This window comes from Magallana gigas, chromosome 9 (genome assembly GCF_963853765.1).
Source record: "Magallana gigas chromosome 9, xbMagGiga1.1, whole genome shotgun sequence".
Lineage (NCBI taxonomy): Eukaryota > Metazoa > Mollusca > Bivalvia > Ostreida > Ostreidae > Magallana > Magallana gigas.
This window is the reverse complement of record NC_088861.1, coordinates 16,453,516-16,478,181: the sequence shown is the minus strand read 5'-3', so window position 1 is coordinate 16,478,181 and position 24,666 is coordinate 16,453,516. Positions and strand designations below refer to the sequence as shown.

General features: G+C 32.4%; 1 protein-coding gene and 2 long non-coding RNA genes across 4 annotated transcripts; 2 read left to right on the top strand and 1 right to left on the bottom strand.

Moving 5' to 3' along the window:
• Positions 1–349: 349 nt before the first annotated feature.
• Positions 350–8,442, top strand: LOC136271690 (uncharacterized). Its single transcript, XM_066072103.1, has 8 exons — positions 350–424; positions 1,046–1,105; positions 1,246–1,471; positions 1,593–1,712; positions 1,969–2,065; positions 7,160–7,248; positions 7,357–7,428; positions 8,077–8,442. Exons 1-8 carry the CDS (start codon positions 383–385, stop codon positions 8,193–8,195), a joined length of 825 nt encoding a protein of 274 aa, XP_065928175.1. The 5' UTR covers positions 350–382; the 3' UTR covers positions 8,196–8,442.
• Positions 8,443–8,565: 123 nt separating this feature from the next.
• On the top strand, positions 8,566–14,881 carry LOC136271565 (uncharacterized). Its single transcript, XR_010709491.1, has 3 exons — positions 8,566–8,698; positions 11,972–12,019; positions 12,239–14,881. It is a non-coding gene; the product is annotated as an uncharacterized lncRNA (long non-coding RNA).
• A 5,693-nt stretch (positions 14,882–20,574) lies between these two features.
• LOC136271846 (uncharacterized) lies at positions 20,575–22,963 on the bottom strand. Of its 2 annotated transcripts, XR_010709840.1 has the most exons (4): positions 22,729–22,963; positions 22,566–22,630; positions 22,354–22,488; positions 20,575–22,265 (listed from the first exon to the last, which is right to left on the bottom strand). It is a non-coding gene; the product is annotated as an uncharacterized lncRNA (long non-coding RNA). The 2 variants fall into 2 exon arrangements; XR_010709841.1 differs by lacking the exon at positions 22,566–22,630 and having other exon boundaries at positions 22,729–22,961.
• Positions 22,964–24,666: the final 1,703 nt, after the last annotated feature.

The following is a 24,666-nucleotide window of genomic DNA, read 5'->3' as shown; positions in this document are numbered from 1 at the left end:
AATGAAAATTTTTTTGCGTATTTATCAACTTTCCAATGAACTATGAAACCCCTTGTATTCAATGGATATTAAAGGACATTTGTTTTCCATTATCTTTACGCTGTGCATATACAGGTGAATGCACCTGGAATAAACTATGTACCGTATCGATTTTAGTAGGTCAAGGAATGTCTGCACTCGTTTGGGTCATTATTTAAAACGATTTTAAAAAATCTGTCTTTCTATTTAGATTTCAGTTTTTTCAAACAATAAAAACAAAGCACTAGTCTTTAGAATATTTTATTCATATATGTATATAAATTTCAGATTTTTAAAATTTATTTAAGAAAGGTCACAAGTAGTTTGCGGCTGCGCGATAAAGGCGACAAAGTAAGGATAGGAAATGGACGGAAGGAGATTGAAGTATTCTAAGTATCATCATTCAGTAAGCGCTTCAGGATACTCGAATTATGCTTGTTATTGTATCTTGCATACTTGATAAAAATTCATTGGATCAAGGATAAAATATCGATGTTAGAATGTAGATTATATGATTTCAATGCCAGATACATTTTAAGATTTTACTTTCGGTTTGATATAACATTTCAAATTTGGTATTTGACCTTGGTAAATGAGCACATTATTTGTAGTAAAAATCATTATCATATGATCATTATTATATGGTCATTATCATATGCTCATTATCTTTAATTGAAAAAAAAAACCCATGGATATACCTATTATGTAATGTTAAATCTACTTTCGATATATGACTTACTAGTATTTACATTTCTAAACTTGATATGAAACCGGAAATATTGCAACATTACATATATGTACAAAAGTAGTTATGATTATTGCCATTTTTTCCATTATAAATATATAACTATTTCATTAAAATGGATAACATACATGGAAACACATAGTTTAAGGTCGACCACACCTATCTTTAATTGTCTTGAATGTAAATGTTGCAAAGTATATGTACATAGACACTGAGTAATGAATTGCCCCATTTGATGTACTATAAATATGTTTATCAGTTTTGCAAACGTTTACATTTTAGAGAGGTAAAATGACATCCTGCGCCCGTGTGCCACTGATACTGTTGATGCTAGTTTTACAGGTAATATTCTGTTCATGTATTGGTAATTAAAAACATATTTATATCATTTTTACGAATTCAAATATTAATTTTTCTTTGCGTATGTGTTTGTGAAAAGAAAGATTCGAAATACTAGAAGTTGTCTTATTTATCTACAAAAGATGTGCAGAGTTGCGAATGGTAAATGTCTTGAAGCCATCGAGAGTGTGGTAAGCGTGCCATCTTGTCCCATGTCCAAAGAAGAATGGGAAAGCGCTGCAAAAAACAAGAACTGTCAAGCAACCGAGCAAACATGTACTGAAGCTGAGAAATTTGTTTATCATTGTGTAATAAACGGATTCGTAAATGAGACAATAGAAGTGTGTGCACCACAAAAATTAATTCATGGTAATATACACTGTATATTGAATTACATTTTGTTAAAAATTTTGAATCCCTGAGTTCAGAGGAGAATTTTAAATTCTTTCTTAAAATATGAAATTATTAATATTTTTGTGTTTACTTTTAGGATATTGTACGGAATTTAATGTCGTTGGGGGAGTCATTCAAAGCCACTATGAATCTCCATGTAACGAGAAAACATTTCCAAAGTGTAATTATCCATATCAATCAACGGAAGCTTACAATTGTAAGGTGGCATTTCTTTCAAACTTTATCTAAATTAAGTAAATTAGTTTTCCAGTGTCAAATTAGTCCCATGCTTTTCTATTCTTTTTTGTCTTTTATGTAGGTGATGCGCGTTTTATCAAATAGATGAATAATATCATTAATTTTCCTTTCAATAATTGCACTTTCTATAAATGGTGTTTATATTACAGTCATTTTAGCAAAAAAAAAATACTCAGACTTTTTTTATTATACAAAATATAATATAACTATTTCAGACCAAGGCTGTTATAAGCTTGTTTACAGAAAAAATGGGAATTTTTCAACAACCATACCACTGAACACGACATCGACACCATACATACCAGACAACGAGTAAGGGCAGATTTTCATCAGTTGTAATATATCACCCATTTTCATGCTGCAATCATCTTACTTTGCCTTTGATATTGAGATGACCTATTGGTGGTACCATATCGGGTTCGTGCGTCTTGAGTTCAGTATTGAACATAATGAATTAAAAGGTCTTACACAACTTCACATACAAGCCAAAACATCGATCATCCTTTAAGATTTTTGATTGACGAGTCTCGTCAACACTAATCGATGGGATTTCCTTTCATATCTATTTAGCTACAGATATGTAACTCCATCCACAATTATTGACATACAACATGTCAACCCGAATACTCCCACTAAGCAGTGTACAGATCTTCACCTACATGTATGTTCCGTGATGTTTATTAAAACAAAAAACTTACATGAACGATCAGATTCAGTGCTTAATGTAAGTAACTATAAACACTGTGCCGGATAATTATGCCAGTGCCAAGGTGGCATTTTTGCACCCGCTTAAGATGCAGTTTCGAAAACATCTATATATACCAAATGATAGACCATTGTCTAGAGAGTATATAAACACTTTTGTTTTAAGCGTGTTTCACCTGACAGGTGAGATATTTACCTTTAAAAATTATTATCCCATATTGATTCTCCTCCAGGAAATATTGACAATCCTATAGGATTTTTTAAAAGTCCTATACGAATTATATTTCCTATAGGAGAATGGTATTTCCTGTAGGAATTTGATTCAGACATGTAGTTTTCCTACAGGATATTAAGTTTTCCTATCGGATTTTATCAAATACTATCGGAATTGAAATTCCTATAGGAAGTTCTTGTATTCCGATAGGAAATTTTAAATTCCCTATAGGAATATTGTTTTTCCAACGGGGAAAAATATTTACCTATAAGAATTTGTTTTTAAAAGGTAAGATACAATGATAACAAAGGTGGTTGTTAACTCTTTAAGCAATGGTCTATAATATGGCATATTTGAATTTTTCGATATATGCAGCTTAGAGGGGTGCAAAAATGCCACCTTGGCACTTGCATACGTATCCGGCACAGTGTTTGTAATGAAGCTAAATTTCGAAACTTTAAAGCCTCTGCTTGGAATGGGGGAAACTGAAAACACGTAAATGATACTTCCACCACCACCTTTAATGTATAGTAATTTTGTTGTGAATCCTAGAGCTGCCTGGGAATAGTGATAAAGGAGATATAATGAATTCTACGTGTTTCCAAAAAGCTAAATACGTGTGTTATATTTATTCTGATTAAAGGTTACATGTGCATGTAAATATTTTTAAATATGCTCTAAGTTTCCACAGAAGAATTTAGTCTCAATAATTACATGTAAATCTAAATAAAGCACATTCCCCGAAATATTTCATGTCTCAAAGTGATGTTCCACTTAGCTCTGTCCTTGTTTCATTTTAAATGCCATTGGGAAATAATTTCAGTCTGGCCCCGAGAGATGGCAGGGGGTGTTAGTAAGACACATACTAAAGATAGACAATCATATTCAGAAGACCGTTAAGGCCTGTTTACATGTAACTCTTGCAAAAAAAAAATAAATTTTTGAAACCTTTGGGCGGTAATTCTTCATAAACAAGTAATAAAAAAGTAGTCAAAAAGCATGTTAATGCTGTAAACTTAAAAAGTAGCAGCTTCTTTTTTTAAAAATACATATGGATAACATTCTATGTATCATTTGTAGAGGGAGAAGGGCATTGGTTATCTCAAACACAACAAATGATGACCCTATAATAAAAAATAAATGAATAGAGAAGAGTTAATATAGAAAATTGTGTGCATGGATAGTTAAGGTATAGACTAATTTATTTAATCAAAAACATGTTCTCTTTGGTTATTCATGCGGGATATGAAGTTGGCGGTATTGCAGAAAAAACAAGATCATGAGAATATCATTTACTGGCAAAGCTCTGTAGGATATATATCATTAACGGATTTTTTTTAATCGAAGATAAGGTAACTGACCTTTTCTGAAAATTGCTGATTTATTGTCAGGCTTTATATTTTATTTGAATTGGAAGTCTCTGTGAAAGTGTCATAAGATTTAGCCTTTTTTTTTCGAACGTGTTGTTTTTTCAGGAAATAAAACCAAACAAAACATAATCTTTAAAAAAGTAGAAAGCATTTATTTAAGAAAAACCGGATTAAATCCTGGTCCATACAGAAATACTAGTAGGGCACTACTAGTAGTGAGGTAAACTTTCCCCATCCCCATTTCCAAAAGCCGATCGCAAGAATAAACTAACATTAACATTGGTTAACTGAGCCTGTATGCAAAAACTCTATTTCATGCACTGTTACAACGCACTTTGAAAAATTACGCACTTTGAAAAAATGTTTCAAAGTGCGTTAATTTTGGGATTAAGTCAACGCACTTTGATTTCTTTTTTCAAAGTGCGTTGATATCGTCGATATTAACACACTTTAAATAAATGTTCACAGTTTAGTGAAAATACACAAATACACATATATACAATAAATGATTGTTTTAACCTTGTGTAGCTTAATGTGATATATTAAAAAAAGAACTCATTGCATTCTCAGCCAACTTGATAAACAGTTTCTTGATGAGATTTTTTTTCTTTTCTCATGAGACAACATCGACAATTTACACAGAAAGAAAAATTCGGGAGGTTTGAATTATCCAAATATGACATAAACTTCATCGCATAGCAACTGTATTTTCCTTTGTCGGGGAAAATGCAGCAAATTTACTTCTTATCTAGTATATTGGGCTATGCCCGAACGATATGATTAATGGAGATCAATGTATAATATATTTTAACTTGCGTATTGCAAATATGAAGTGAAAAAGGATACCTTAGTTCTGTTTATCAAAAACTATGTGATCTTTTAGAAGATCAGTGCGAGAAAATTAACCCACATCCTAATGCTTATTCTTAAGTTTATAATAATTTAATGTTCGTTAATGTTAACATTATCTTATTGAAATGATTTATTTGATTAGAATACGAAAAGAGGGTTACTGTTGAAACGCATAGATTCTTTAACACAATGGAGAAGTTATTGTTCTACCAGCTCATTTTATCAATAACATTGCATGTACATATACAGAGCATATTTATTTTTCCGATCTTAAATGTTTACCCAATGTTGCTGAATATCATATGTTTTGAAAGGCAAAAAGGAGTGACAAGGGACCTTCATCTTGTAATCAATTAAATGATGCACTTGTATTTGACCTGCATCTTTGGTTAACCAGCACCCATCCCCTCCCCGTACTAAATACGGTAAATAAGATTCACGAGTGTTAACAAAGCATCATACTATCAACAAATTACGAGGGTCAATCACAAAATACGAAGCCTTTTGTCATATCTATGTTACTTAACGTCATATAATTACTAATTTTAGGAGACATAATTTAACAATAGTTTTAAACACTTTGCAAGAAAAAAAGTTGATAAATTCCTTTATTTCTAGGAATTATTTAGAATCTAATCCTGCAAAAATGAGGTCACGGCGCACGGTCAAAGTTTGTGTTATGTCAACATTTAACCATATAATGCTGAAAGTAACATCTCTATAAATTGGGCTTAAAACCAAATAATATTAAAACATCAAATTAAATATAGTCATGGTAATCTATGTACTAAATAATGACGGGATATTTTGTTTTGTCGAACAGATATTAGTAACTAAAACAAATAGTCCTATTTAGAATTGACTAAAAACATCGACGTCGCCGGACGTCACGGCGCAACGAGAAGTACAAACAGAATCGATTTAACTCAGGAAAAAACCGATACAGGCTGTGAAAATGTTCATTGGTGCAAAAAAAACAACTAATTATTTGCAAGTTTGTGTTTAACTGTAATAAATTTTGTGGGGGTGGTGGTATTTGTATTTTGAATATAAAAAATGCCGAAAGAGAGTAAACTATCTGTAAATATTTAGGCAAAAAATAAGTAACGTCAACCGACGTTTAGGGTTATCCTTACTGTAAATCAAGAGATACACAGTTAGAAAATGACAACTTTGAAGAACTAACTTATGATTCTCGAACAAATTTGTGCAAATAAGATGTTAATCAACATATTCAGTGGTTCAGTGCCATTTTATATTGTAAGGAGAAAGGAACAAGAGACTAAGCGTGATATTCCGATGGGGTATATCTATAAACTGTGATTGTTTAATCTTGACCTCATGTTTTGAACGTAACCATGCGCCGTGGTGACAAAACATGTTGTTTTTAAAAAGGGGTAACAAAAATATCGTTTCATCAAATGATCTAAAACTGTGCATATCAGTAACATAAGTGTTGGTGCACAGATTAATATGCTGAGTATGACTTTCATGAAAAATATATGATGGACAGCCATATTGTCCTCGTATTTTTTTTAATTAACCCTCGTAGAAATTCAGTTCCAGAATTTGTGATAAAAAAATATTTTTTCAAAGTGTGTTAAGAGTGTCGATACTAAGAAATGTTGATGCACCTTCATAACGCACTTTGAAAATTTTTTTAAGTGGGTTAACTTGGTCCAAAATTAAACGCACTTTGAAAATTTTTATCGAAGTGCGTTGACTTTTTCCAAAATTTAACGCACTTGGAAATTTTTTTCAAAGTGCGTTGCAACAATGCACACACAATGTCATAGGTTTTGTTGCGCCAATAATTTTTTAAAGTTTCTATTCTTTCTCCAAGGGCTAATAGAAATTAACAAAATATCGTTATACTATTGAATTATTATGAAACATAATACACGTGACCAGCTCTAGATCTCCCATGAAACACACATTTTGATATTCAGCATAAGACTATTTTTGGTAAATTTGAATTTTGAAATTTTCATAAACTATCTACAGGCACTGCCTTCATATGTGGAGTATTATTATGTACTATTTACTATCACACAGTATACATTATATGTTTTCTAAACTCAACAACATCTAGAATATTTTTAAAATGCAAGGGGGTGCACAAAAGGTTAAGGTGACTTGTTACGGTTCATGGGCTTATTGTAAAATGGTGTATGCTGTATAAATATTTAAGCAAATGTTTCGTGAGTTATTTGAATTTAAAAATTTAAAATATTAAATTTATTTTTGATTTTGATTCCAATTTAGATTTACAACAATTATTGTTGCTCCAGTCATCATAGTGCTGATCGTAATTTGTATCATTGCAGTAGTCAGCGGATACTTCATTAGAGAGAGTTAGTATTACTTCTAACTATAGAAAACTGTTGTCATATATTTATTTTAAAAAACATTATTTACATTATTAAACTTGTTAAATGAGCAAAAATATGTCTACAAATCAGGACTAAAAACGAGGAGCACTAAAAGGACATTATCAATCCAACCAGAAATGGAAACCTTAATTCAGAGAGCAGGTGAGTAAGAGCAAGATAAGTTAAAATCAAGTTAGTAAGTATTATTAAATTTCAGCTCACTGAAGTTATCAACACGTTTCATTTTATTAATTATGTAAATGGGTTTAGCGTTCGTCTGGTTAAATATCGATTCTAAATTAATCATAATAAGATTACTCAGGCCAACAATATTATCCAATATGGGGTGTTAAAATAAAAGCAATATATAAAGCAGAAACTTTTTTAAAACATTTATACCGATACGGTGTTTTATAAGGTTATCAAAGCTTTGACCTCTAGAAAAAGATGGATTTTATGTTCAAACATATAAAAAAAAACTATTCTTCTGACATAAAAGGGTATATTTTTGAATTTAGACTGTACAACCAAGTTGTAAAATATATCGTCCCCTTATATTCCTGTATCAGATAGGAACGGTTTAACATCATCATATTCATGTTTGTCAGATAACATTAATAATTTCTTTTTAACCACACTATATACATGTACATGTAACAAGTATTGCTAAATTGTATAATTTATATTGTATTTTGGAACACATAGTGTAATGTATTTTATGACCACAAAATAATAAATTAGGTTTGTAGTACAATTAGTAATTGTTTCTTTTCGTTTGCATTATTTCTTAATTTTTATATTTTTTTGAAGGACCGTCAAAGGATTTTACTGTCATGGATAAACTCGAAGGCAAGTTCGATTTGATTCTTGTAGAAGTTTATGGAAACATAAAACTGACGTATAATTTTAATCTGATTAATACATATTAATAATATTTTGTTCTTTTTGTTTTATTGTTGAATCAGTTTCACCTAATTAAGACGCTCAAATACAAAATAAAACTTCGATGTACACCTCTCTGATACACTACATATGCAAGTAAATCACCTTTTTATTGAAGCTAATTATCATGGTTACCAAATGTCATCTTAAAGTGCGTGCGTATAATTCAGTCAACTATCAGTTCATAATTGAAAAAAAAAACGGATTTCAACAGAGTGAAAACTTGCTTGTCTTTTCACCATTAGGATTTCTGGGGTTTTTTTGTGGTTTTCTAAGCTATATGATATAATATGTCTGTAAATTGCAATAACTGAAAAAATGATCTGTACTTAAATCAAGCTCTAAAACAATGAGAACGTTTCAAAGACTGTAAAAGTTTGTTAGCTTTCAGTAACCACATACAACTTCTTTTTAAAAATGTTTTCTTTTACAGATATTAAACCTCCATTAGGAAAAGATGTTGATGCAGCAACAGGAGCTGACAGATATAGTAAATACTTATAAAAAATTAACATTTGATTCAATAACAGAAGACCTGAGTACAAATGTTCTACTTCAATTTATTTCATATTCCCCAAACAAATGAAATTTTTTGTTACACTAAATACTGGCCAAACATATATATAAATCAAGAAAACACTTCATTATATGCTTTTAGGTTGTTGAAAGGTATTATGTATTGATCATTTAGGTATTTAATGAAAAACCTGCTTGTTTTAGTAAATTTTCATATTAGATAATAATAATGTTGCGATGACAAGGTAAATACGCCACCTGAATGATAAAGTACACTGAAGTATAGAAAACCTTTAGAAAATTTGAGGAAAAATTATTAAGAGGTTTAGCTAAAGAATAAATTAATTTTACGACTGTGCTTTAATTAATTTTGTTTCATCAATATTTGGCAATTAAATGGGAAACCACACAGTTTGAAGATACGTTACATGTAATTTGTAAACAACGACTCTATCAATAAAAATTGTTGAAATATTGCTTATTTCGATGAATATTTTATCTCGTGGATCTACCCACCGGCCAGCTTGCTACAAAATGCACAAACGTAGAACTCAATGTACTTCAATACATGACATCAGTAAAGTTCAGTTATATGCCACATTATTTTAAAATTCAGTACCTACGCTACGCATGTGTTTTATCTAAAGAAAATTAAACTGTGAAATTCATTTACTAAGTCTTCAAAAAAAGATAGCAATCTGTTGGTTAAATTATCGTCGGTGATTTTTATATACCGAGTTTAAGAATAACCAAAACTTACCATTCAACAGAAAGTAAAATAATATTCAATTTAATTTTATAAAAGATAAATAAAGTTCATTGTTATTATAGGGCAAATAGATGCAATTTGAATTTGATGAAAATATGATGAATATTATGACATGTATACATATGTTTATGTAAATACATGTGCACACCATTGTCTACATTTACCGGGGTAAGACATGCATGGAACCAGTAAATTTTAACATATCAGGTTCACGCGAAGAACTGAAAGTTTCCACTACGCTGAGACGATTCCAATGCCTCTGCTTTGAAAATCCCATCCCCTCCCATCCCACACTGTAGTTATATGAGGTCGATTTTGTATCCTACAATTACTTGTCGGAGTGTTTGAAACATGTCGGTTCTAAGTAAGGTGTCCATGTAAAGCTCGCCTATATTCAAAATGGGCGATGATTTTGTTTTAATTTTTAAGGCACACATTTTACTAAACGTTTAACATTTAAAGGGGGATTCCTGTACGTAATCGAGCGAATAAGATAATTTGTCGTCATTTGTGAATCAAATACTACTGCAATTGCCACAGGCACCTGACGTTATAATTTTTTCTCATAATAAAAAAAATACTCCGCTTTCCCAATAATACACAAGGTACCCATCGCTGCCATCTTGGATTTATTTCAAACTTGCACATATGCTGGAAGTTTTGCTAAAAACTCATCGGTAAAAATATCTGGCGATCCTCTCCGTCTCCCGATCGGTCATTCAGCATCCAAGCTAACAACCAATTTAACCAAAACGGTGCATTACACGTGATGGAAGTTGTCACCAATATGTAAGGCAGTAGATGCAAATCGAGGGGTTATTTTTATCAATGACAGCTGTAATGCACCGTTTTGGTTGAATTGGTTGTAAGCTTAGATGTTGAATGACCGATCGGGAGACGGAGAGGATCGCCAGATAATTTTACCGATGAGTTTCTAGCAAAACGTCCAGCTGATATGCCAGTTTGAAAATAATATGACGTCAGGTGCCTATGGCAAATGCTTATTATTCAAATATGTTTATCAGATATGATATATTCAGAATACATTTTTCATCATATATTTTGTTAAAATTTTATTTTTTAAAAGGAAATTCAGTCAATCTAAGATGTCTTTATTTAGGACAGGGTGGGATACATGTAGCTTCGGTTTACATAGTAAGATATGTCATAGAGTGGTCATAAGATAATTCTAACGATATATCCTAGGACATGTATTAAGATAGATTTTAAGATACTTTCATGAACCTGGTCCATGAATAGTTTCAAAGCATCCTGATATATGATAGATCAAAATATGTTCAAATCTTGATCCCCAGAGGTCAAAAAAGGAGGGAGGGGGGGGGGGGGCTTTCCTTTACATTTAATCATCGGAATAAATAAAAATCGAAAGACTTCATTTTCGTAGTAACATGAAGGCTATACTTTGTGAAATAAACAATATAAATCCCTTTAGAGCATATGTAGATCGTAATAATTTGTGAAAGAAATGCTATAACAAGGAACATCCGTAAATGCATACAGCACCGATCAGACCCAACCTAACATAAGAGTAAATCCCAACTAAACTCCTGGTTTACTTTTGGGATTTACGTGTCTCCTTATTGAAAAGTTGGGTCCACCCCTCGGGGTTTACTTGGGAATTGCTTTTGAGGTCAACTGTATGCACTGAAGTGTGAAACAGACTCTTCTTTTATCTTACGATCCTCCTGCCTGTGATTCCTGCCCCTTGTATATTCCGAATACACATGTAGCCTCTGCTTTCAGTGTTGTATTTCTGATCTGGGTTTACTCTCTGTATCCACCGTGGATTTACTTTGGGTTAACTCATTGTTAACTCTTGGTTTACTCTGGGTCCACACTTGTAAACACGGAGTCAACCCAGAAAGTAAACTTGGAGTTTAGTTGGGGTTTTCTTTCTTTTTGGTTGGGTCTGATCGGTACTGAATGTAGTATGCAGAATTTTCTAATTTTGTTAAACCTTAATCCCATCCCTATGTGTAGGAAAGGGGATGGGTTGGGGTATATATATATCTCTCTCTCTTTCTCTCTCTCTCTCTCTCTCTCTCTCTCTCTCTCTCTCTCTCTCTCTCTCTCTCTCTCTCTCTCTTTTAAGATTGAAAAAGAAGCAAGCTTAGAATTATGAAAATACTTAATTGAATGGTTTAAAATAAAGCACACTATTGTTTGAAATTCATAAATGCAATTGTTTTGTATTTAATTATGGTAGAATTTTAAATTAGTTATATATATATATATATATATATATATATATATATATATATATATATATATATATATATATATTTATATATATATATATATATATATATATATATATATATATATATATATATATATATATATATATATATATACTGTCATCAGACAACATTCTGCTTAGGTGACACTTGCCTATTATGTATCCTGTTGTCCCAAATGAGCTTAAAATATAAAATAATTATTGTGGATTTTTTTTAGCAATGGCCATAATTAAAACCGATGAAGAATATTGTGAGGAAAACAGAGGCAAGTACATTTTAAACATATGTTTCTTCTATCAACCCCATGAAATACTCTGTACCAATCATAAACTTGCTATAAACACACTACATGTAAGTCGTAAATTTTGGCAATTTAATAGTTTTTATAATGATGCTACAAGATTGATCACATAATATGTATGTTACAAACCGAAGATCGAAGATTTTAATGCTGCTTTAACTGTAGTTTTGTATTGTTTTGTAGACGACAGCCAGAGATACTTGAAATGTTATAAAAAAATGGACAAATACTTCGTTGAGACAGAAACTTACAAAAAGGCTGAGAAAATATTTCAGGCAAATGGTATAATCATTTTTACAGGGCCACCGGGTTGTGGAAAAACAATGGCTGCCATTCATCTACTAAGAAAGGGACTGCGAGATTGGACATTTAGGAAAATACGTAACTTGGAAGAATTGTCATATATCGAAAAGGACAAAAAGTCTTTAATACTAATTGATAACATTTTCTCTCGTAGACCGATGGACTCGCAACTTGAAAAATGGTGGTATAAACTAGATAAAATATATGAAAAATATTTCGCCGTCAGAGAACACGAATTAGGATCAAACAACCTTCGGATTGTAATAACCGCTAGACCAAATGTGATAGATAAAGCAAGCGATTTTATGGAAAAAGTTACACCAATTTTAAACAAAAGGTTTATTTTAGATACGAATAAGCTAACAGAAGCCGAAAAAGCGGAAATATTGTTAAAGCAAATCGAATTTGCAAAATATGAAAAAGGGATTTCAGATCCAAACATCAATGATGCTTTTAAAGATAAAGTAGTGAATTCAAAAGGACCAATTGGATTCCCACTTTGCGCACATCTATACATTTGCGGAGAAGAATATCGGAAATCGGGTATAGAATTTTTTTCAAGCCCCATTGAATATCTGATACTCCAGATTAAAGATGAAATTGAAAGCGACAAAACTAACAGAACAAAATCGCTATTGTTTTGCCTTTTTTTTCATGAATGGCATACAAAAATGGGAAATACAGATTCATTTAACATACAAAATGAAAGTCATTGTGAACAGTGCTTACGCAATGTTTCTCCCAACATACTAACAAATTTCGCCCCTTTTGAGTTTAGAGACCTGGAAAGCGATGCTCAAAGACTATCGGGAGCTTTCTTTAAGGAAGTCGGTGAACATGCATACAAGTTTGTTCATGATAGCGTTTATGAAGCAGTAGCAGCGTATTTATGTGAAACTTATGTTTCCGAGACTGCAAAGTATTTTCCACTCGACATAATCCATCACATGGATTATAAACATGTGACAGAAAGGGAAATGTCAACACTTGCGACACGATTACTCTACGAAACTCAAGATCAACGTTTGTCTGACGTTTTTTCGTGCAGAATATTCCGGAATAGAAAATTTACGGACTGCTTTTGTAAAGAATTACTTGAAAAAGACAGTGAAACAATTTCCAAAATGTTCACTGTTCCAAATAAGAGCTCAACTGCAAGACTTCCTTGCATGTTTTGGGCAAGTTGTAATGACCTCTCTTATTTGACAGAAAAATTTTACGACATTGTCAAGAAAAAGGGCATTAGTACTGAATACCAATTATACGTGGCACTTTATGGCAAATGTTGTGCTAGAAATAAGGGTTTACTGAAGACTGTTAATGGTATGCTTTGCGACAACATTGTGTTGATCAAGAAACTTGTAACTGGATTCGAAGATAGTGATTATAATTCAATATTACATCTTTTGGTGATATCAGACTTTTCTGATGAGTTTGTTGCTAATTCTATGAAAACACTTTTTGGGGCTAAAATGCCCATTAAATTCAAAAACATTGATAAAATTACCCCTTTAATGCTGGCTGTTGAACAGGTATTACCAAGAATAGAAGTTATCAGAACCCTAATGGACGTTTCCCCGAAGCCAAACCTACACAATCAGGACAAAACAGGTTCAACTGTTATTCATCATTGTCTTGGTTCAAACAATGATGATAAAACATGTTTAGGATATCTGGACATTATTCTTAAGCACCTTAAAGCTACCGAGTGTTTAAGCAAAAATGATTTAAATGGCGATACTGCTTTAAGTATTGCTGCAAAGTGTCCAAAACATAGCAGAATACGCAGCATTTTAAAACTTCTTGAGAGTACTGGTGATTTAAAGATAATTGATATAGTTAATGATGAAGGATATTCACCCTTACACCTCTCTGCAAAATTTTTAAAAGAAACCGAAGCATCAGTTGAGCTTGAGTGTTGTGTAAGGGTTATAATATTCATTTTGTATGGCGCTAATCTGGACATAAAGTCAGATGCAGAAAAGAAAGCAGTCCAAGAATGTCACTACGAACTTGTGCGAAACATTTTACAAAACCCTGACGACAAAAAATGTATGGAAAAAGCATTAGAAGCACTGTTGGCAAAATTGCAATGCAGGCAATGCAAGGAAATATCTGAACAAAAACAAAATGACTTGGTGGAATCAATGCCTTCTGTCAAAATAAGCATTGAGATACGTAGATGTATTGCAAGGGCTGTGTATCATTTTGAGCATAATTTATGACCTGCTATTGTGACATTTTTTTTATTGTATATGTTGTTTAGAGTGGTTTTTGTTGCCACGTCCTATCAAAATAATCCAACAATGTTTATTTTATGAACTTGCATTCGTTGTTCGTTGGTTGAGAAATGACACATGTTCTATTATTCTAACTTTTACATGAATATATCAAATATATAAAATCCGAATATTGTGCATAATTCTTAAAGTCCCTTTCACAATTGGCGCACGAGAAGAAGCGACCAAATATTCGTGCGACCGAAAAAATTAGATATGAATCGTCAATTGTTGCCGAAATAATTGCATATGAAAAAAAGATTCGTACGAATTTCGCACGATCTAAGCGAGCGTTGTGCGATGTAAACGCAGTGAATCTTGCGATATATCTTGCGTCTGTATGCGACTGTTGTACAATGAAAGCAACTGTTGAAAGATGATACGATAGGAACGCGCGAGAGACTAGGTGATCGGACGATAGAAAGTCCTCCAATGTGATTGGACGTGCGATCATGCGTTCCATGGTACGAATGTTCGTGCGAGTCAGAGGGGGTATATACACCGCCCATATTCAGTAGACATAGTTGAAAACGAGAAAAGATGCCAGCCAAGAAGAAACAGATATGCAGAGGCATTTATTGTCATACCTCAATATGATTATTCTATTATATCTGATTGGTCTAGAAAGTCACGTGACAGGGCGATGTCATAGGAATGAAAAAGCCGATATGAGCATACGATGTAGACAAATATGATGAAATAAAAAATATTTAATCATTGTGATTCTCTTTATATAGCAGAACCAATATTACTTTCTATGATTTATGAAAGAAAAGTGAAACAGTTACATGGGAAATCAAACAATCACGACGTTACTGTTGCGATTGTTGAAAAGTCAAACATTATTAGAAATCAACGTATTTTGTGTAATCATATGTTGCTGGATATAATAAAACGTTTATTGCATTAATGTTCAGGGAATATGAAGATTTATTCCCCAGAAAAAAACCCAAATTTTTCTCGGGCGAAGCCCTCGGGAAATATGATTTTTCTTGATGGAATAAATCTTCATACTTGTATTTCCTTCACCATCATGCAATAAATGTACTAGTATATTGTAAATTTTGTTCTGAAACCGAGACACTTATACAGGGTATATAAACTGTGATAAGTCGTGCAATGATAGTAAAACGTTGTAAGATTACATGAGACACGTTGAGCAACAGTCTCACGGTCGCAAAACAGACGCATAAACACCAGCGATTTATCTTACGATCTTTATAAATCGTTTTTCACTCTTGCGAGTACACAAAACGTTGTAAAACGTTCGTACTAATGTTCGTGCGTTGCACTGCAATAATTTGGATCGCGTTCGGTCGCGTCTGAATAGTGTGCATGTCCTCTATTCAGGAAGACTTGATGCGACCAGTAAAATGTATGCAACAAATGCGAGAATTCGTGCAACGTACGTATGCGAGAGCTCGTGCAAAGCTCAGAAAATTTCGATCGCAAAGTGGTGTTAAGTGGTCGTGCGCTAATTGTGAAAGGGGCTTACCATGCTAGGAGTAGACTGAATTTGTTGTGCTTGTTCATATATTGTAGCATCATGTAAAGGATCGAAATGTGAAACGACTTTTTCATTGATTATAATAGGTTTTGAAATGCTTGAACACAGAGTATTTATATCCTACATGATTGTTATTTTGTTTTTGCTTAATAAGGTCTTCCATTTCCAACGGAAGACCTTATTGTTTTCGTACTGTTTCTTATTAAGGTCTTCCGTTTCCAACGGAAGACCTTAAAGTTTTCGTACTGTTTTTAACTATCATTATCATTTCCCCCCACAAATTTTATGCACGCGATGTCTCGAGAACTTTAACTTATAATTCTAGAGGTTTTTTGAAATTTTGAAATCGTCACTTTCGGTTCCGATTTACGGCCAATTTTGTAAGTTTTTAAGATTTGGCAGAGAGTATCGATATTTCATCGTATCATATAAAGCAAGTTGGACGAAAGACCTACTGGTTACTCGTAACGAGAATCTAGTTATTATTTTTTTTTTCAACAAATTTTGTGCACGCGATATCTCGAAAACTATTCGGTCGATTTCGATAATTTTTTTTAACAGATATTATTTTTAAATTTTGGAATCGTCACTTCCGGTTCCGATTTACGGCCGATTTTTTAAGTGTTTACGACCAATTTTGTGCAGAAATAAACTCAGAGACTATCAGAGATATGAATATGATATTTCAGGATAGGTAGACCGTAGTTTGCAGTTGTACAGAATGTAGTTTTTTGGCGCCACTGGCGCCATTTCTTTGGGCTCGCCTAGACTTGAAAATTGGGTACGAATTTTTAATCAAAATTTTCATACGTTTTGATCTGTATCTTTTTATCAGTTGATATTCTGTTAATACATATATAACAAAAGCGGTTAGGCATCAAAAGTTCTTTCCAACAAAATTAAGAAATTGGGTCTGGTCCCTTAAATTAGGAGCCAAGACACTCGTAAACTCTATTACAAATATCTTAAAAACGATAAAGATTTTGTAATACATTATAGTTGATCATAACAATATATATTAGGTAAAATCATTGTCACTCACATTTATTACGTAATTAGGGATTTTGAGGGGCCAAAGTACTTAAACTCTGATGCAATATATCTAAAGAAGGAGACATATTTTGTTAGGCATTGTAGGAGAGAAAATGTTTGCATTGATGATTCTAATCGATTCCATTAAACAAAACACCGATGTATATCCCCATTTAGGAACTAGAGGGCTGGCCCTTAAAATATTCAATCATTTGTGTCTAAAAAATGATCAACAATTTTAGGTAAGAACCAAAAAATGTTAGTATTCTTAAGACCTTTTCAAAAAAATCAAGAAAAAATGGGGCTGGCCCCTTTAATTAGGGGCCAAGCTACTCGTGAATTCTGTTACAAATAATTTTAAACCGATCAAGATTTTCTAATGCATTATAGAAGCAAAGTTGTTGATCGTAACAATATCCATCAGGTTAAATCACTCCCACGCCTATTTCTTGCGTAAATAGGAATTTTTGAGGGGGCAAAGTACTTAAACTTTGATGCAATATATCTAAAGAAGGAGATATAATTTGTTAGGCATTGTGGAAGAGAAAATGTTTGCATTGATGATTCTAAGCAATTCACTTAATCAAAACACTTCCCCATTAAGGATTGAAAGGGCTGGCCCCTAAACTATTCAATCATTTGTATCTCAAAAATGATCAACAATTTAAATGGGTGTAAGAATAAAAAATGTTAGTATTCTTAAGACCTTTTCAAGGAAATCAAGAAAAAGGGGCTGGTCCCTCTAATAAGGGGCCAAGCCACTCGTAAACTCTATTACAAAAAACTTAAAAACGATCAAGATTTTCTAATGCATTATAGAAGCAAAGTTGTTGATCGTAACAATATCTATCAGAAAAAATCACCACCACGCCCATTTAATAGGTAATTAGGGATTTTTAGGGGCCAAAGTACTTAAAGTTTGCCGCAACATATCTAAAGAAGGAGACATATTTTGTTAAGCATTGTAGAAAAGAAAATGTTTGCATTGATAATTTTAATCGATTCCATTAATCAAAACACCAATATCTGTCCCCGAGGAGGATCTAGAGGGCTGGTCCTTAAAATATTCAATCATTTTTATCTCAAAAATGAACAACAATTTTAGATGGGTGTAAGAACAAAAAATGTTAGTATTCTTATGACCTTTTCAAAAAAATCAAGAAAAAATGGGGCTGGCCCCTTTAATTAGGGGCCAAGCTACTCGTGAATTCTGTTACAAATAATTTTAAACCGATCAAGATTTTCTAATGCATTATAGAAGCAAAGTTGTTGATCGTAACAATATCCATCAGGTTAAATCACTCCCACGCCTATTTCTTGCGTAAATAGGAATTTTTGAGGGGGCAAAGTACTTAAACTTTGATGCAATATATCTAAAGAAGGAGATATAATTTGTTAGGCATTGTGGAAGAGAAAATGTTTGCATTGATGATTCTAAGCAATTCACTTAATCAAAACACTTCCCCATTAAGGATTGAAAGGGCTGGCCCCTAAACTATTCAATCATTTGTATCTCAAAAATGATCAACAATTTAAATGGGTGTAAGAATAAAAAATGTTAGTATTCTTAAGACCTTTTCAAGGAAATCAAGAAAAAGGGGCTGGTCCCTCTAATAAGGGGCCAAGCCACTCGTAAACTCTATTACAAAAAACTTAAAAACGATCAAGATTTTCTAATGCATTATAGAAGCAAAGTTGTTGATCGTAACAATATCTATCAGAAAAAATCACCACCACGCCCATTTAATAGGTAATTAGGGATTTTTAGGGGCCAAAGTACTTAAAGTTTGCCGCAACATATCTAAAGAAGGAGACATATTTTGTTAAGCATTGTAGAAAAGAAAATGTTTGCATTGATAATTTTAATCGATTCCATTAATCAAAACACCAATATCTGTCCCCGAGGAGGATCTAGAGGGCTGGTCCTTAAAATATTCAATCATTTTTATCTCAAAAATGAACAACAATTTTAGATGGGTGTAAGAACAAAAAATGTTAGTATTCTTATGACCTTTTCAAAAAAATCAAGAAAAAATGGGGCTGGCCCCTTTAATTAGGGGCCAAGCTACTCGTGAATTCTGTTACAAATAATTTTAAACCGATCAAGATTTTCTAATGCATTATAGAAGCAAAGTTGTTGATCGTAACAATATCCATCAGGTTAAATCACTCCCACGCCTATTTCTTGCGTAAATAGGAATTTTTGAGGGGGCAAAGTACTGAAACTTTGATGCAATATATCTAAAGAAGGAGATATAATTTGTTAGGCATTGTGGAAGAGAAAATGTTTGCATTGATGATTCTAAGCAATTCACTTAATCAAAACACTAATGTCTGTCCCCATTAAGGATTGAAAGGGCTGGCCCCTAAACTATTCAATCATTTGTATCTCAAAAATGATCAACAATTTAAATGGGTGTAAGAATAAAAAATGTTAGTATTCTTAAGACCTTTTCAAGGAAATCAAGAAAAAGGGGCTGGTCCCTCTAATAAGGGGCCAAGCCACTCGTAAACTCTATTACAAAAAACTTAAGAACAATCAAGATTTTGTAATGCATTAAAGAAGCAAAGGTGTTGCTCGTAATAATACCTATCAGAAAAATCACTGCCACGCCCATTTATTACGTTATTAGGGATTTTTGCGGCCAAAAGTATTTAAAGTTTGCAGCAATATATCTAGAAAAGGAAACATATTTTGTTTAGCATTGTAAAAGAGAAAATATTTGCATTGATGATTCTAATCGATTCCATTAATCAAAACACCGATGCCTGTCCCTATTAAGGATCTAGAGGGCTGGCCTATATAATATTCAATCATTTGTATCTCAAAAATAAACAGCAATTTTAGATGAGTGTAAGAACAAAAAGTGTTAGTATATGTGAGACCTTTTGAATGAACTCAGGCAAAAGGGGCTGGACCCTTTATTTAGGGGCCAAGACACTCGTAAAGTCTCTTACACATACCTTAAAAAACGGTGAAGATTTTGTAATGCATTATAGAAACAAAGTTGTGATCGTAAGAATATCAGTTTGTAAAACTCATTGCCACACCCATTGATGACGTAATTAGAGATTAAAAGGGGACTACGATCTTATATCTTTAATGTTCTGTATTTGAAAAAGCAAAACACTTTATGAAGCATTTTAAAGGATATTGACAATCGTATATATTATCTGAAAGGGATGGATTGAGGAGAAATTCTTAAATTTCATTGATATTTTAATTGTATCATTTAAAAAATTGAACGCAAGACCTACTCGTTACTCGTAACAAGATCATATCTAGTTTCTTTTTGTATTTATATTTTTTTTAATAATATAATACATAAGTTCCATACGATTAAGTACACAAAGAGTTAAACTGTCATATCTCAAATTTATTGAAAGGTGTTTTTTTAACAAACGATTAACTAACTTAAACCGAAATAGTGTAACTCTGTTAAACTGAAAACTAACTAACAAATTTTAGAAAATAAGCTTTCAAATAGAACTGGTTTGGTGTAAACATTCATTTATTGTACAAAACGAAAGGATTAAAACAGTTTCACACCTTAAAAGTTATTCTATTTATTTACAACACTATTTACAATTGTCTTGCAAAAAATTATTAAACAATGAACAAAATAGTTTTGGAAATATAAAAATTAATATGAAACAAAGAAAGACAGTCACTGTGATGACATCTTTTTTCAATACAAATACATGTACATGTAGTTTTTAAGATGATATTCAGTTTTAAACACTGATTGTAATATATACATGTTTATTGTAGAAATATACTAGATTCAGAAAATAAGAATTGTTAGTTCGGAGATAAAAACACATTAAATAACATACTCTATGGCGCTTATTTTCCAGAATAAGAAGAAAAAGGTGTGTATCAATTGAGTGCATTTCATCTGATATTAAAAGTTTGGTTCATGAATTATTTGGTGCATGTAAACCTGCATGATTTCAGGTGGGAAATTGTTTTCATTTTCCTTCTTTGGAGAAACAACACTTCGTCTGTTGAAATATGATAATTCAGTAGGCAAATATTGTTAAGTTTGTATAGATGATAATTATACGTAACACTTTTACCGAACGAACTATAACTTTGTGGGCTTGGGGTTGTGTTAACTTGCTACTCGCCTCTTTGATGTATAGGTTTCTACTGAAGCGAATTGCAATATGTTGTGGCCTCAAGAAGAACGACTTTCTTTGAAATATGTACTCTACATTTAAAGAAATTGTATTTTTCACAATTTTTATGCAAGTACAAAATATTTATCATGATAACTTAAAGCTTGAGTTGATGTGGTTGTACATGTAACAAGAAATGCTAATTTGATATTATGGGCACTAAATTTGCTTTAATATTAAAAATAATGAGTTAGTTAGGCTAGAACAATATATTATTTGAAATTATTTGTTTAATATGCCTATCCAAAAAGTAAACAAAACCTGACGGTCTGGCTGAATGACTGTATTTTTCTGAAAATCAATTTATGTCTGAACGCTATTGTAAAAAACAATATGAATAAGAGCTAAAGATAATCCTACAGAGAATTTGTACATAAAATCGTTTTTTTATTCAAACCGATTGTATCTGGTACATGGATTGGTAAATTACAACTCATAGAGCGTTGAACAAGCAAAACTATTTCCTTATTTAGTTTCCGGCTGAAAAATTGTGATATTTTCTCTTCTTTTGTTTCATCCTGGTCTTCAATTTCGTAATAATGCAGTCTAGCATCATAAAGAGGTTCAAGATAAGTAGAATCCCGAAGACCGCTGACTGATTGAATGGTTTCCAGCCGGTGAAGACTCTTGTAGCCGTCATTTAAATTAAAATTAGATTCGTCTTTGACATCAGTTATATTTGTCTGTTGTATGCAGTGTTTATAAAAATAAATACCAACAAATAATCCAAACAAAATAAGAAAGATACATACTAAAGCAATGATCATGTACAAAATCCTGTAAGGCACAGATGGTCGTTCGAGCGTGTTTCCATCAGATAAAAGGTTTTCAGTTGACAGTTGAGTTGTTTGATACATTTTTTCAGACGTTTCGTTAATCACGGTGGTAATACTACTGTTAAGGATACCTATTGAAAGCATTAATTGCTAAAAAATACTTTATAATATTTATTTTTGATTTATGTATAGTTTTAAGTGTAGTTCATGCTAACTTACCGTTTGATATTTTACAACCAAATTTATGGCTGCATAAGTCTATACTACAGTCGCAGATGTACTGACAATCGTCACCAAAAGTTGGGAACTTGCACGTTTCAGAACAGTTAAAACTGTGATACCCTAAAGGACATTCTGTAAAAAAAAAAGTCAATCAATTTGACAATAAATAAAGCATGTCTTATAAAGTATAAAAAAATTTAAAAGATTACTTTCACACGTGGATTTATCTTCGCTCCAGTATGAACCTGAACAGCATATTGTTTTCCCCTGAAAACTATGTATAAACTATGAAAGTTAAAATAAATATATTTTGTTAAGTATAGAACTATCTAAAAACGAAAACGATTTTACAACTGAATTGCATGGAAATACCTGCCACAAATGCCTGAAGTTATCTTCCACGTCAAACAGAAAATCAAAGGAATTCCATTCATTTTCTTCAGTACTCTTCGTAACCAGACTAGAAACATATTTTTAAAAGATTTTCAACGACACTATAACCATAAAATGAATTTTATACTGCGCATTTCCTGCGTTAGCGATAGAAAAATAATGATGCTCATAGTTATCACATAACAACATATACATGTAACCGTAATAATTTCCTCTCAAAATGTATGCCTGTTATGTTAATTTTACAGCGACGTACATGAAGTCTGGATTCTTGTGCTTTTTTGTTTTGTTTTGTTTTATTTTGACAGTATGTGACATCCTGTTAATCATAGAAAACATATTTAAACACATCACAACAAATACACGCACTGAGAAAACATTAATGTATGTCTGTAGGGTCAGTAATGCACTTAGTTTAGCTAGATTTTTATTTGTAGAAAATATGACCACAAAACTATACCTACCTTAAGCGAATGTATCTCTGAATAATGCATTTTATTAGGGCCCCGCTCTGCAGGCGCCCTATAGTGATCAGTCTGCCCGTCCGTCCATCCATCCGTTCGTCCGTCCGAGATCTCTTGTCCGGAGCATATCTTCTCTCCCCTTGGCCCAATCTGGCTCATACTTCATCCACAGAGAGCCTTTGGGTTAAGGTTGTGTAGTGACCTTGAACCATGCTTCTAGGTCCAAACTGAAGGTCATACATGTAGTAGATTTATATGAAAAATCCCTGCCCAGAGTATATCTTTTCTCCCCTTGTCCAATCTGACTCAAACTTCACTCAAAGAGTATTTATGGTCAAAGGTCAAGGGTTTGTAATTTTGTAGGTCAAGGGTCAAGGTCATGTTTGATCATGCTAAAAATCTTTTTTTAGAGCATATATATTCTCCACTATACCCTTTTTGACTCATACTTCACATAAATAGAGCTTTTAAGGAAACGATGTGCAGTGACCTTGAACGAAGTTTCAAGGTCAAATGTGAAAGTCATAGCAGAATAAAAATTAAAAAAACCCGGCGTATATCTTTTTTCCCTTTGGTCAAATCTTGGTCATACCTCACTTACAGAGTGCAAACGATCAAAGGGTGTGCAGTGACCTTAAATGATGTCTGTAGGTCAAGTGCGAAGTTCACATTAGATCATACAAAAAAAATATTTCAGAGCATATATATACTCTTTACTTTGCCCTGTTTGGCTCCTACTTCACATTAACAGAGTCTTTGGGTTAATGGTGTGCAGTGACTTTATAATATGAACCAAGTCAATGTGAAGGTGATAAACGATCGCTTTATAATCAGTTTTAGCCCAGGTTGAACAAAAAAAGCCTGTTTGTAAGGGATAATGAAATTGAAATAAAAGTTTATTGCCAGCTGGGAAATTTCTAAGTTATAGGGCAAGGTTAAAGAAAAATTCTCTGAAATGCTTTTCATCCTATTGTTAATTATTTAAGCGGGGCCCTTTGAGATGGTCACCCTCCTAATGTTGTCTAGTTTATTTTATCTTAATATTTTCTTGAGACAATTCTTTTAAATTTCAGAATTATTTTCAATGACTTATTTTTTATGTAAAAGACAAACATTTATTTTTCTTTTATTCAAATACCGAAATACATGTACAAGTAAACGGAATGATAATTGATAACTATATGTATATCGTATAAATGAGTCTTTTAGGCATAAACTCTATATTTTCGTAGCCTTTGGAGTTGATGCATTTATTTCCTATTCTATATGCCTATTCTGTTTTAAAATAATGCATTGACCAAATTAATTGATGTTAGTATTCTTCTGGCTTGAAAAAAATTTAATCGCGACCGATTAACACGACGAAACAAGATGTATCCAGACACGTGAGACCTCTACAGCAAAGTATTTTGAACTGTTTAGATGTCTTCCCCTTATAATATATAGGAGTTCT